At 37.5% G+C, this 15,100-nt stretch overlaps 1 protein-coding gene across 1 annotated transcript in view; it reads left to right on the top strand.

Moving 5' to 3' along the window:
* slc6a17 (solute carrier family 6 member 17) overlaps nucleotides 1–13,675 on the top strand; it is a 31,435-nt gene extending 17,760 nt beyond the window's left edge. The window contains exons 5-12 of the mRNA XM_082189289.1: nucleotides 889–1,070; nucleotides 2,679–2,789; nucleotides 3,174–3,415; nucleotides 3,561–3,753; nucleotides 4,400–4,592; nucleotides 4,711–4,870; nucleotides 7,011–7,173; nucleotides 8,045–13,675. Of these exons, the coding sequence (XP_082045415.1) occupies nucleotides 889–1,070; nucleotides 2,679–2,789; nucleotides 3,174–3,415; nucleotides 3,561–3,753; nucleotides 4,400–4,592; nucleotides 4,711–4,870; nucleotides 7,011–7,173; nucleotides 8,045–8,413 (1,613 nt within the window). The 3' untranslated portion in view covers nucleotides 8,414–13,675. The remainder of the gene's footprint in view (nucleotides 1–888; nucleotides 1,071–2,678; nucleotides 2,790–3,173; nucleotides 3,416–3,560; nucleotides 3,754–4,399; nucleotides 4,593–4,710; nucleotides 4,871–7,010; nucleotides 7,174–8,044) is intronic.
* Nucleotides 13,676–15,100: the final 1,425 nt, after the last annotated feature.

The following is a 15,100-nucleotide window of genomic DNA, read 5'->3' on the forward strand; positions in this document are numbered from 1 at the left end:
AAACTAGACAGAAGCTGTGACCTGCAGTCAGACTCACTCTCAACCTCACTAAGACTAGAATACATGTAGACATGCAGGATAAGTGGACACAACCCTCTGAAAATGTTCAAATAAAACTCAAAACTATTATAATTCTAGTCTAGATTATATTCAAACACTGTTTGGACTTTCTTTATGTTTGCAATCTTTGTGTAGTACAAACTTGTACTAACTGTCAAATTGTAATGATTAAAACACAAACTTTGTTAGTGTGCAGTGTTTCATAGACATGTATTGATTTCATGGACATGTAATGATGGTTTCACTTATTCATTTCCCAGATACTCTACTCTGCTGATAGAAGTAGCTCTTAGAGATTCCCATAGCACTGTCAATATCCCCTGCTGAAAATATCAGCAGGTAACCAGCATATGTTGTGTTTTGGATGGTTTTCCCACCAAATTAATTAACTGTCTTTTTAAATCAAAGACTCGACCTGGGGGAAAAAACAATCAATATTCCAATAAATCACAATTATTATTTGAATGATCCCAATTCTTTGTAGTGAATCAAAAAATAATAAAAATACTGCACGACCACGTGCTGCCTGATTCTCTGTACACATGACTCTCTCAAGTCGGTTCTTTTAATGAATCGTTCAAAAAGATGAGTTACCGGTTTAAATCAATCTGAAACACTGTCCTGTATAATTGACAACATTAGCAGGGACATAATTTATTTCATACAGTATCTAAGCAAAATGGACATTGCAACTGAAATGAATCGGAATCAAATCCTAAGAAATACCATGCTGATCTTTTCCAAAGGGTCATTAAATAGTCAGTGGTGTAAAGAAATATTAATAGACAAGGAAGGTTGTGTCTCTGCTTTTCTTTTTTGTCTGATTAGTTGTGGAGCCTGAGTGTGAGAAAAGCTCAGCAACCACTTACTACTGGTACCGCGAGACCCTGGACATCACCAGCACGATCGCAGACAGCGGGGGTCTGAACTGGAGGATGACTTTGTCGCTGCTGGCTGCCTGGATAATTGTCTGCCTGGCTGTAATAAGGGGCATTCAGTCTTCTGGGAGGGTGAGGCAGACTTGCTACTACATGAGATAATGAAATGAGAACCAACTGAGTTGAGAAACATCAATTTTCAGATAGCTCAAAGGCACAATATGCAGATGCTGCGTTATCAGGCACATCTGAACAATTACACAATCACGATGCGCAATTATGATTATATTCTCAGTGGAACGTTTGCTTTCTCCTTGAAGCTAATTCAAGGTGTGATAGTGCTGCAGTTTTTGCAAACACAGATTTTATGGAAAAATACCCATTTACCAGCTGTTTAAATGTATCACAGTGTCTGAACAACAGGGACACAAATAGTTCTCTATAAATCAAAATTTTGGTTAATCCCATCAGACCAATAGAGCTTCAACACCTGTTCTGGAGACAGTTGTATAAACTTAACCAGCAAGTCTTAAAGGTTTAGTTCACCCAAAAATGAAAATTCTGTCAGTAATTACTCAGTAATTACCCTCATGTTGTTCCAAACCCGTAAGACTTTCGTTCATCTTCAGAACACAAATTAAGATATTTTTGATTAAATCTGAGCGCTGTCTCACTCCTCCATAGGCTTCTATGTTATTGAAACTTGCCGGCCCAGAAAGTTAGTAAAGACAATGTTTAAAATAGTCCAAGTGACTACAGTGACTCAACCATAAGTTTATCAAGCGACGAGAATACTTTTTGTGCGCAAAAACAAACAAAAATAACGACTTTATTCAACTATTCATTTTCTTGAATGGGCCTCTGAGTGAGTTCACGTAGTGTAAAAGCGCAGCGCTTCTGGGTTGTACGTCAGAACGTAGTCTCACTATTGGCCGACGCTGTGTGTGATGCGTGTGATGCTGGCCAATAGTGAGCTTACATTCTGACGTACAACCCAGAAGCGCTGCGCTGTTACACGTGAACTCACTCAGAGGCCCACACAGAAGAAAATTAATAGTTGAATAAAGTTGTTATTTTTGTGTTTTTTTGCGCACAAAAAGTTTTCTCGTCGCTTGATAAACTTAAGGTTGGCCCACTGTACTTGGACTATTTTAAACATTGTCTTTACTAACTTTCTGGGCTGGCAAGTTTCAATAACATAGAATCCAATGGAGGAGTGAGACAGCTCTCAGATTTAATCAAAAATATTTTAATTTGTGTTCCGAAGATGAACGAAAGTCTTACGGGGTTGGAACAACATGAGGGTGAGTAATTACTGACAGAAATTTCATTTTTGGGTGAACTAACCCTTTAAGATCTAGCCTGACCAATTAGTTAGGGCTAATCGGTCTTACATTTTAGATTCAAATCTACATTTCTACATTTTTATGTAATGACAAAAATGTATGACCAGTCTTGAAGAAAACTTGTAAAGTTTATGAAGTTTATGAAACCGGCCACATGTCAAGTAACTAAAAGAGACTCCACAATAAGGCCTCCATTTACATAGTACAGAGTGGATTCTTACCAAAAAAATAGTCGAAGAAGAATAAATATAATGTGCTGAATTTACGAGCTCTTGTTGTAATAAATAATACCAAAAGCATTAATACACAGTTATTGTTCTTTGAGAAATGTATGCACAAATCATAAAAAAAAAAAATATTGTATAGTAAATATTGTCACACCGTGTTTGTGCAGGTGATGTACTTCAGCTCTCTCTTTCCGTACTTGGTGCTCTTCTGCTTCCTGGTGAGAGGGATGTTTCTTAAAGGAGCAGTAGATGGCATTGCTCACATGTTCACACCCAAGGTAAGGCGATTGTGCGCACACACTTTCTTAAACGCACACGTGATAGTTAGGATATCCAGATGGCATAAGATTTATTTTTTAGAAACTTGCAGACACATTTCATGCAGTGTAAGCAAATCTTTATTGGCAGCAATCTTTAAAAGAAAGTGTGTGCAGCTAAAATGTCGCGCTCGTCACATGGTTGGACTCCCTCTTGTGGTGTATTTGGGATATTTAATCAAATTCACATTATGAAATATGATTCTATTACATTAATCACACATGATTCTATGCAATAGAAGGCTTTCAGCTATGCTGACACTTATTTGGCACTGTTCATTTACTTAGAAATTAGATTTTCAATCACTCAAATGTAATAAATAGTTTTAATTGATTTCATTTTAGCTGGAGATCATGTTGGAGCCGCAGGTGTGGCGTGAAGCTGCCACTCAGGTCTTCTTTGCCCTTGGTCTGGGTTTCGGAGGTGTCATCGCTTTTTCCAGTTACAACAAGAGAGACAACAACTGTCATTTTGATGCTGTGCTGGTCTCCTTCATCAACTTCATGACCTCTATACTGGCCACACTCGTAGTGTTTGCTGTGCTGGGCTTCAAAGCCAACATCATGAACGAGAAATGTGTTGTGGAGTACGTATGACCTCTCAATGCATTTCATTTCTCTCATGAAAGGATCATTTTTGTGATTGGATTAAGTTACACTCTCCATTATAATATAATATTTATGCCTAATACTTTAAATGTGGAAGCTCATGTCTGTGTTGTTCTCATGTAGGAATGCTGAAAAGATTCTAGGGTACTTGAACTCAAATGTGCTGAGTCAGGATCTCATCCCCCCTCACGTCAACTTTTCCCACCTCTCCACGTCGGACTATGCCGAGATGTACGGCGTAATAAAGATTGTGAAAGAGGACAGTTTTGCGCAGCTGGGGCTGGAGCCGTGTCTGCTGGAGGATGAGCTCAATAAGGCAGGTGTTCGGCCCATGGGCTAAAGGCTTTCAGCAGGTTTTCAGCTAAGCCATTTAGGATGGATGAAACTAAAATTTTGACTTTTATGATTTGTTTTTTGCCAAGCTCAATAGACAATTTCTATTGTAATAATGCCTTTGAATCGTAATGTTCTGGAATGTATTGTACTGTTCAAGGCTTCAAGCTATTTGAGTAATTTTAGAGCCATTTTGTATTTTTGTATATTTCTTTTTTTATGTATGCACAATTCTTTTATTTTTTTACTGTTAGTTTTAGTTTTCAGTGTTTCATTTACTTTATTATTTTAGTATATTTGTGCTGCCAAAATGAGTGCGCTAAATGATTATTTAATTACCAGCATTAAACTTCTTATGGCTGTCTGGTGGTATCTAGAGGCATATTCATTTATGAAAAGAGGTTATAAAATGTGGAACTTTTACAATATATTCTATATAAAAATGAAATGTATTTTTAAAAAGACTTTAGTTTATTTAGTTTTTACAATTATGTAAAAACATTTTATTTCATGCAATGAAAATGTTTTCATTTAGTTTTCATGTTTTTAGCTTTTAATGATAATAACACTGTTCTCTCTCTCTCTCTCTCTCTCTCTCTCTTTCTCTCTCTCTCTCTCTCTCCCATCAGGCTGTTCAAGGCACTGGTCTGGCTTTTATTGCCTTCACAGAAGCTATGACCCATTTTCCAGGTTCTCCGTTCTGGTCTGTCATGTTTTTCTTCATGTTGATAAACCTGGGCTTGGGCAGCATGATTGGCACCATGACTGGCATCACCACACCCATTCTGGATACCTTCAAAATTCGCAAAGAGGTGCTCACAGGTGAGAGCTCCTGGTTTGTTCTCTTCTCTTTTTTTTCTGAGCCAGTAAATTAAGTTTACTCTAAATGATGCTTGGCCAATTTTATAAGGCTAACTTGTATGATCTTGTATTTCCCCAGTGGGCTGTTGTATTGTGGCCTTTTTTTGCGGCTTGCTGTTTGTCCAGCGTTCAGGGAACTACTTTGTCACCATGTTTGATGACTACTCTGCTGGTCTGCCCCTCACTATTGTGGTTATCCTGGAGAATGTGTCTGTTGCCTGGATCTATGGCACAAAGAGGTGGGCAGATTGTCTAGTGCTGTTCTCTGGTGTTTTGCTCAGAGATAATAAGATTGTAGGGGCTTTCGCACCTGAGTTTTCATAGTTCCCACTATTAGAGAAATAATGCTCTTTTTGGTCTGTTCGCACTGAAGGAACTGGGAACGATTTTAATTATAGGAATGGTGATAGATAGCATTCACCTGTCTCCCTTTGTGTGCAGTGTTATGTTCTTTTCTCAGCCTTGATGATGCGCAGCACTACAAGTTGACAAATGAGTCTCAACATGTCCCGTTCACTCGGCAACTTACAGTAGCGTCTCAAATTATTTCTCTATGAATGTGCAAGCCGTCGCCATAGCAACAGTGACCAAAGTAATATCAGAGATGGCGACGTCAATAACACTGAAAAATCGTATCACTTTTAACATGAATAGAGACCAATTGAGCCGCAGCATTTATATCTGGGTGGAGAGCGGAGCATTTGAGGCTCACATAGCACACAAAACTGATGGGAGCAGCTTCGGTGGACAACAGTGACTGGATCTAAAACATTCATATCTCCATCACTGTTAGATACTGAAAAACCATACATAAAAATCCACAACACATGGTAGACATGCGCAGTGCAGAGCGGCTCTCTCACACTGTTCACGTTCTGTTCACAGAGCGTGTGTTTTCTGAGAATGCAGTTGTGAGTCCTGAAAATGTACGGGTGTGAGTTTGGTAATAGAATGCGGTTGTCACTCCTGTAAATAACTGAACTGTGTGTGAATGTAACCGTATTAGGTAGGCTACTCAAATACGTGACTGAGATATAGGGCTGGACAATAATTAAATATCAATATATATCGCGGTATAATCTTTTTCAATAACGGTGATATGATTTTTAAACACATTTCCGATATTTCAATATACATTACAGCATTTATCACTGGCACTTTACATGTAACCCAAATAATCCATTAGTAATCTTATGAATTCATTCCGTGTCTGTGAAGTGGAGCAGGACAACGTCCCAGCAGTCCTAGTTTCCGATTCTCATCCACAGACGTCTGGTTTTGGGCGTGGGGAGGGGCATTTTTACTGCGTGATAAATATAACCAGCACGGCACAACGGTTCATATGCTCATTGTCTCCAAATTATGACCAGAAACGGATAAATATTGAGTCTGCTGTTTAAAACAAAATAAAGAACAAATGTAGGAGAATGGTTCATATGCGCAAACATAGGGAAACTCTTTTGTGCAGTGAGCGCATGTCAAAAATATATATTCCGATTTGAAGCGGGCACATCAACCCGATCACTTGTTTAGCGTTCATGTTAACACCACATTCAGATTGATCAATCGGAAGGAATTCAGGGTGTCATAAACACTCAACAATGTCCTTGCGCCAGCAACTTGTGTTTTTGTTGTTGATCACTCTTTTTTCTGTTTTCTGCAGCAACTCTGAGCACTTTTCATATTCTTTATCCTGGCTGAAGCACTTTTGTTTCAATTTATAAGAATAATATAATCAGCCTATTTTATAGTTTAAAGTTTAAAGATATTAATATTAATAATTTCAGAGTCTTGTTTATTTGATAGTGATTTCACATTTCTTGTTTGGATAGGCTAAATACAAATAAAAGGTGAACATTAATTTATTTGTACCTTTTTTATTTTCTAAAATATTATTTAGTTTTATAGGAGGAGGTTTCATAGACTTGGCAAATTCATTTTTCAGAAGTTTGTAGCTACAGACAGCCGTTGTGGGCATTCTTGGCACTTTTTCTGAAGCTTTTGTATTTTTCATATCGATATCGGAATTATATCGTATCGACCGAAATTAAGAAATATATTGTGATATATACCATATCGTCCAGCCCTAGACTGAGAAGTGTTTTCTGATGCTGTGTGAATGTAGCCTATGGTTCCTACTGGCGCTACAAATGCGACCAGATAAACGGCCCTAGTGGAAAATGTAATTCTCGGAAGACCGCCCTGGTGGCTAGTTCTTATAACTGATATCCGGTGCGAAAGCCCCTATTATCTCTGAAATCAGATCTCCTCATTGTTTGTTCTTGCTAACCCCAAATATAGTCTCTATGCAATCCAGTTTGCTTTTGCCTTGTGTCTGATATTGATCTGTAATTCTGTATGCTTTATGTTGTCCATTAGGTTCATGCAGGATCTGGAGGACATGCTGGGTTTCAGACCTTGCATTGTTTACTTCTACCTGTGGAAGTATGTGTCTCCAGTGTGTCTGATCATACTGATTTCTGCCAGTGTTGTAGAGATGGCCATCAACCCTCCAGGATACAATGCATGGGTGCAAGACCTGGTTAGTTATACACTATGAAAATATTTGACTTTTCTCTCTCCCATCCTATTTCCTGTTCCCAAACTATAACATATGTAATACATTTATGCTTCCATTGTTTGATATTGATATTTTGAAATGAAATATTATTTTCATATTTAGTTGGCTATTTTATCTTGCATTAGTTTTTACATTTTGTTGATTTAAAATAATAATAATAATAATATAGCTATATATTTTTTCTATTAAAATGTTTTTTTAAATTTTAAAATCCAAAAAAATTTGTGGTAGTTTGTATTAATACCCCTAGTTTACATGTGGATATTTTTCCCCTTCTATTATATATGCGAGTACATCTAGGCATTATGTTCATATTCAGATACATACACTACTGTTCAAAGGTTTGGAGTTACTTTAAAAAAATTCTCTTTACACTCACAAAGGCTACATTTATTTAATTAAAAATACTGTAAAAACAGTAATATTGTTAAATATTATTACAATTTAAAATAACTTTATTATTTTAAATAATTTTAAAATGTAATTTATTTCTGTGATGGCAAAGCTGTATTTTCAGCAGCCATTTATTATTATCAATGTTGAAAACAGTTTTGCTGCTTAATATTTTCGTAGAAATCGTAATACGTTTTTTTCAGGATTCTTTGTTTATAAGAACAGCATTTAAAATAGAAATCTTTTGTTGCATTATAAAAGTCTTTATAGTCACTTTTGATCAATTTAATGTATCCTATCCTTTGATCAGTTTTTTTTATTTATTTTTTTTATCTTACTGACCCCAAACATTTAAATTGGAAAATTATCATTCAAGGACTTTAATAGTTAACTTCTATTGTATTTCACCATTTCTTTCTCTCCTTTTCCCTATAATCAGGCAATGGAGAGGTTCCAGAGTTATCCTCCTTGGGCATTAGTCATGTGTTTTGCTCTGATCATTGTGGCCATGCTTCCTCTTCCATTGGTCTTTATTGCCCGTCACTTTAACTGGCTCCCAGACGGCTCCAACAAGCTGTCTGTCTCCTACCGCAAGAGCCTGGCAAAGGAGGCTTCCACCCTGGAAGATGAGACGAGGTTTATCCTCGGGAAGAATCCCAGCGAAGCCCCTTCTCCCATGCCCAGCCATCGGGCCTATCTGGGCCCTGGCAGCACATCTCCTGTGGAGCTCATCACCAACTCTACCTCCATCAGCGGCTACGGCAGCGGTTACCAGACCAACCCTGCCCCTCCCAAATCTGAGTCATGATCCTCCAACCCACCACCCAGAGACTGAGACGGAACGAGAAAGAAGATTCTGAACAGATGAGAAGGTCCTAGTGTTGGTCACACCTTAACCCAAGCCATCCAGAGGAGCAGGACCACAAGAAAACGAACAGAAAGACAGAGATCCTTCCGTATTCCCTGACTAGACAGCTTCCCTGGGCCCAATTATTCATTCGGACTACAGATGTTGGTCTGAAGGTGAAAGAGAGCCTGGAGCTTTCAGATCAGTGTGTAAGGTGGCTTATTTGGTAAGTTATTTTTGCATATAGATAAATAATGTCAACTCTAAGAAGGTAATGAAAACATTCAAGCTGCATGTTTGGTCTCTGTCACTGGGCCCATAGGGTTGCAGCACATCCGTCTCTGAGTGCTGTAGTAATAGTTAATGCTTAGGTTAAGGTGTTACCAATGCTGCCGAACTCCAGACATCTTACAAAATGCACAAGATAAAAGATGCCATGCAAGGAATTTAATTTAATTAAACCCACCTTTAGAGCTCATAAAGATAGACGACTCAGAGGGGCTCAGAGAAACTAAATCTTTCACTTATTATAATGAGTCCTCTAGTGGATATCATGTAAGTGTCACTGTTAAATACAGACCATCTGACAGTAGAGTGAATCAATAGCTCGATTTCTGTTACAGACTGAAGTACATGTTCATTTGGTAAGTGTTCTTGGTTATAGACTGCTCAGCAACAGTCTGTCATGTCCACATCTCAGCACAGGAGGGCGACATATGTATTCATACACAACAAACGTACTGTAGTCTCAGTGCAGTATCAAATATATACAGTATCAGTGTCAGGTTCAGGCTGTTTTTGCTACTGGATTTATCTGATTTTTAAGTTTCATTTTTGGAAAGTTTTATCTAGATGTTTTTATTTTTTATAATCTTAACAAATATGACTGCCTGATTAGAGGTGACTTTCACACAGCACAAGGAATGACATTTTTCAGGATGCAATAAGGGGTACGGTTTGAGCCATGTAACTCCACCAAGCACAACAACTATAACTTAAAAATTACAAATGAACTGAACATCAACAAATATTTCATTTCCATGTCTGCAATGGCAATAATATAAATGAAATGAGTGGCATAAGCTGCCATTGTGAGCTTTACTCTGCACCACAGTTCTAAACCAGTGGAGAAATCTGCATTAGCTGGACTGTGTTTTTACTGAAAGTTACCATGCTTGGTGGAGACTAACCTATATGACAGAATTATTTATAATTATTCTAACTGAAGACAATAAGTTCCAAATAGGGAATGGTACTGAAATCTACTGTATGTTTTTAAACTTCAAACCACAAAACATGTAAATGGTTATTAAGTTGTGTTTGCTTATTATTTACAGATGCCAATCTCAGATTATTTACTTATAGTGAGTTTACTGCACAGAGAAGTGTTTGGCCCTTGTTTAGCACTGCCTGATTTCAAATTTCCTGTTCCGGGGCCATATTACAGACACATATTCTCGTCATGGCCACTAAACAGATAAGATGTGATTTTAGAGTTGGGATTTTTCTACAATACGGCTGATCTGGAATATTTGTAAAATACATTATGAGGTCATCTGTGTGGATTTCAATCTGATATGCCACACACATGATGACATCGTAATTTCACACACAGCAGACATTCACAGATATATGCCATCATTCAAAATGTTGTGGTCAGTAAGATTTTTTTTTAAAGAAAAAATATTTTTATTCAGCAAGGATCCATTACATTTATCCAAAGTGACAGAATATACATGAAAATATTAAACTGTAAAACAATTTTAAAATGTAGTATTTCACAATATTACTGTTTTAACCATATTTTCGCCAAATAACGCATCCTTGGTAAGCATAGGATGCTTCTTTCAAAAATATTTAAAAAAATCTTAGCGACCCCAAACTTTTGAACAGTAGCATATATATATAAGCCTCTTTGCATGATATTTGTTGCATTTTTTCCTCTCTTAGAAATAGCATTACAAAAAAAGCAGGCTCTGAAAAATGTAAATGGTACAATTTATTTAAAAAAAGATTCATGTAAATCAATCTGATGTGGAAAAGCAGTTGAGTGTATTTATAAGGTAATATATTGCGCTGGAAGAAGGAACAGTCTTGGTTCGTGTAATGTGTAGTCCCTTTATGTGTAGTGTAGAGTGAATACTGTGAAGACTGCTTAATGTAATTGAGAACTGCGCTGCCCTTAAAAGCTCACTGCCCAATAGTCTGTAAGCCTAAACATACTCTCCTTTTTGGGTACATTTTCAGTTTTTATTCCAGTAAGAATAGATTCAGGGAGCAGAAGAGGGCTGGAGAGCTGAGGAAGGTGTGAAGAAGAGTGGGACAGGAGTTGTGGGTCATATTGAAACACTGATGAGTTCAACTGCAGCTTTTGATCATCCAGCTGCTTGTACATTTTGCGTCTGTCACAAAAGCTTCTGTGATAAAAATAGACACGGACTAGGCTGGTTACCTAGGGGAACCTGTGTTAGAAACAGCACGGCTGCATGTTAATGAGAGGGGGAGGGGGCTCAATATGTTCCTGTGGTATCCCTAGCAACCACTGCATTTCACAACAAGGGGGAAATTATTTAAGGGGAAAGTTCACCTAAAAATTCTTCTTTCATTCTTTCATCATTTACTCACCCTCATGTTGTTCCAAACCTGCATCAATGCACACAAAATATGAATATATTTAGGAATATACTTTTTTAGGAATATTTACTTTTTTCTTTCCAATAAAAGTCAATAGCGACTGGGACTGTCGAGCTTAAAAAAGACGAAAAGCACCATAACAGTAGACTTCTCAAGTAATATAAATGCTTTGCGAAAGAATCGTAATTATTCACTGACAATCTTTGCCTCCATTGTAGTGCTTCATTCATCTGTGATGTTTTGGAGCTTGACACCTCCAGTCCCCATTCACTTTCATTGTTCACACTGGTTGTTCCATACATTCTTCGAAACATCTCCTTGCTGTGTTTACATTCGAAATAAAGTCACATGGGTTTGGAAGGCGAGGGTGAGTAAATGATGACAAACGTGTTTACATTTTTACGAGAACTTTCCCTTTACGAGCCCACAATTTACCTGCACTAAGATGGATATTGTTGTCATTCATTAAAAGAGAATTAAGAGGTTAGAAATATGTGAAGCCATCCACCTAGACGAGAATTGCTAACTAGTCTGTTGTGCATCGACTCTAATCACACAGTCAGATAAGATTGTCAAAAGAGCACATTGATACATAAATCAGCACAGATGTTACACGTTTTTACTTGCACAATTTGTTTGTAGTAGTGTATAGTTGTCCAGTGTGTGGTAAAGTACTATAATGTTAATGTATATAACCTGCAATAGCACAAGATTGTCCACAAGGTGTCGCTGTTTGCCGTTGATTAGTGTGTTGAGGGCGTGTCTCTATGTGCCCAGCCTCATCTCTGAGATGAACATCCTCCCACCCCGCCGCTGAGCACAGCTGGTGCCTCTCATTATCGCTTGCACTCTAATGATTTGTGTGAAACATATATTGTTTGTTTTGTTGTTGTTCTCTTGTGGCAGTTTTGGGTTTGTGCACTTTACCTTCTCTCAACAAGAGGCCCCAGAGCTGCACCACACAAGCACAAAATGGCACTAGGATTGTTTTATCTACACTAACAAACAGATGCAACTTTAATTGGTTCATCAAGAAAAAAAAATTCAAAGCCAGTCAAGCTAAATTTTTACTTGTGCACTTCCTACCTTTTCAATAACAAATTATTAACAAGAAAAGACAGAAAAAAGAGGAGAGTACAGCTCTCCAATTAAAATCTCCTCTGTGGGCTGCCTGAATATTCAATTCTATATCAAGGGCCTTCAACAGGGGGTCCGTGGCCCCTAGGAGGTCCACAATGGTACTGCAGGCCAATTATTTCACAAAACTCATTTTTGTGGAAAATACGCATTAAACAAAAATGCAATATTAAGTTAACTTCAACCAAAGCTAAGCTAAGAATCTAAAGAAAAAATATTCATGATCCTGCCCACATTTGACACTTTACATTCAGGTTTTGTCCATCATTTCAATACAGATACAAATTATTATTTAAATAGCTAAGTTATATTTAATAAAGAAACAGAACCACAAAATAAAAAGAGAACTGGCTCTAGCTGATATTTGTTCCTCATTCGTAACCATCTGCACTCTCCAGACAAAAACGGGTAACCCTTCTGACCTTACCCTTTACATAACAGAAACTTTCCCTTCTTAGATAATTTACATGTATAATTTTGACAATACCATTGACCACATCATCAGTATTTGGAAAGAAAATATAAATCGACAGGGAACAAAGAAGCAGTCAAGGCACACTCAAGCTTAAAGGTTTAAGGGAAACATTTATCAAACGTACTATTCATTTATGTCCGGGGCTTTTTTAGGGACAAAACACAACTTTAGTGCACCTTTAATGGCTGCATTAGCACAAAGCCAAGCACAACATTTGGCAGCAGATTTACATAGCATGATCTGAACATGCATTAGCAAGCAAACGTTTACAAGCATTAAAATGCTTACTGGGGTTTTTTTTTGGCTGGGAAGCAATAATCATATCACTCACTTTATACTTCTCTGAAATGATAAGCAGCAAATGCCTCTCTCTACATAATAGTCACAGGTAGTGGTAGTAGTGAAACGCATTAATGCATAATTACAAATGCAATTACAAAACTCCAATTCAACTACCGGTACTAATGTTAATCCACTAAGTGTTGTAGACAATCTGGAATCTTGTGGCTCATGTTCATCTTTTTGAAGCACAGACACAATTGCACTTTTAATTTGCTCTGAAAACAATGAAAACTGCAGCTCTGAGACCTCTTCAAATGAAGTTCATTCTAGCGTAAACATTGAGCCATATTTTAGTCGACTGCAACTGATGAAATGTACAACAAGCATCTCTTCCTTTTTTCAAGAGGTGCTGGAGGCCATAATGTTTGTGAGCAAAGTGCTATACTGTATATTTATGTACATTGTGATTCTGAATATTATATCTGTAAATATCGGTGTACATTTTGTTAAATGAACGGTAAGAAATCTATGAAAGGCAAACAGGTGATTTCTTGTAACACTGATGTGTATGATATTGTTGTACAGTTAAAACGTAGAATATTTAACTATTTTGTACATTGTGTAATAGTGTATGTGTTGTGTATGGGAGTAGTGTCTGTTGTCTCAAATGTGTGTGTGTGTGTGTGTGTGTGTGTGTGTGTATAAAAAAAAGCTGTTTTATTTTTGCTATTGTGATGTTGTGAGTCCCTAACCTCCTAAGATTCACCTCCAGGTGTGAGTTTTGATTCCTCTGTGAACATGACTCGTTCATTTGTGTGTTCACGCCGCAAAGATTGTTGGTTAGCACACTAAACTGAAGTGTTCTTTTACGCTTTTAAATGTAAATGTTGGTTTTAATTTGATGTAGACGTCAGCTTATCATACAGACAGCACCTTCTGTACGCTCCTCTGGCCTTAGTATCCGCAATATTATCATTTGCTGCTTATAGGTTTTGTCAAAAGTCAAAATGTTCACACACGTTGTTTTTAGTCCGACTATATTCAACGCAATCATTGTTAGTAGTGTTAGATTTCTGTAGCACACACTTAGCTGGGACATTTCCACTCTTTGTGCCTCGTATGTGTATGCGCACTAAGGAGGGAAGTCAAAAATAGAGTACTTTTGCACTCTGGAAGTGCTATTTTAATCATTAGAAATATACTTGATGTGAATGTAAATGTATTTTTAATGACCCCAAGTACTGTAACGATCATCCGCGAAGGACACTGATGAAACGTGTACTATTACCCTCTAGTCTACACCTGTTTGCTGTTCTAGTCTTAGATTTATAAGCAATATTTCTGCAGGCATTTACTTTGGTTGGACATTGGTCAGACGGTCTGTTAGGCCACAGGAAGCGCTGTTACTCTGAGAGAAGCGGCGTCAGAGGGCTTCACTGCTAAAGAAGAGCAATGCTCTTAAAACTTTAGTCAAACCCTATTCTGTTGGGTGATAGCACATTCAGATCACTAGCCACAGTATACTGTTAGCTTTACAAGGACTATTTTAATGTCTCTTAGTCAATGTCATTGATATTGTACAGTATTTCTGATTCACTTGGAAAAATGCTGAGTTATGAATATTGAATATGGACCATCACAAAAATGAACAATAAAAAGTTGGTTCTCACGCTGAAATGTGTGTCTCTGATTTGTTCTTTGGCATGAGATTTATTTTCATATTGTTTTAAATTACAATATTAAAAAAGGTAACAACAGGGCTGAGCATCCCTGTGTTTTGAGAATCGGTGTGAGTCATCGGTGTTGAGCGGTGGCCAGATTCTTAGACAGACTGAAAAGTTTTCTACCATAGCTTGGTGAAAGCCAATAAAGAGAGAGACCTGAAGCTTTCATAAAGAGTGAAACCTGATACACTTACAGGATGAAAGATACACACAAACATATATAAGCATCAAGGATAGAAACCTCTGTGCAGTTCAACCACATCCTGTCCTTTAAGTGAATGAGTGTGTGAAGCCAGAAGTTCTTCCTCCGACAGGAAGTCGTGTGGAAGTCGAAATGGAATTGACAGGTCATCGGGGGATGCTGAGACTCAGAGAAGCCAACTTTCCTGTTGCTCT

Source organism: Leuciscus leuciscus (assembly GCF_965113295.1).
Source record: "Leuciscus leuciscus genome assembly, chromosome: 13".
Taxonomy (NCBI): domain Eukaryota; kingdom Metazoa; phylum Chordata; class Actinopteri; order Cypriniformes; family Leuciscidae; genus Leuciscus; species Leuciscus leuciscus.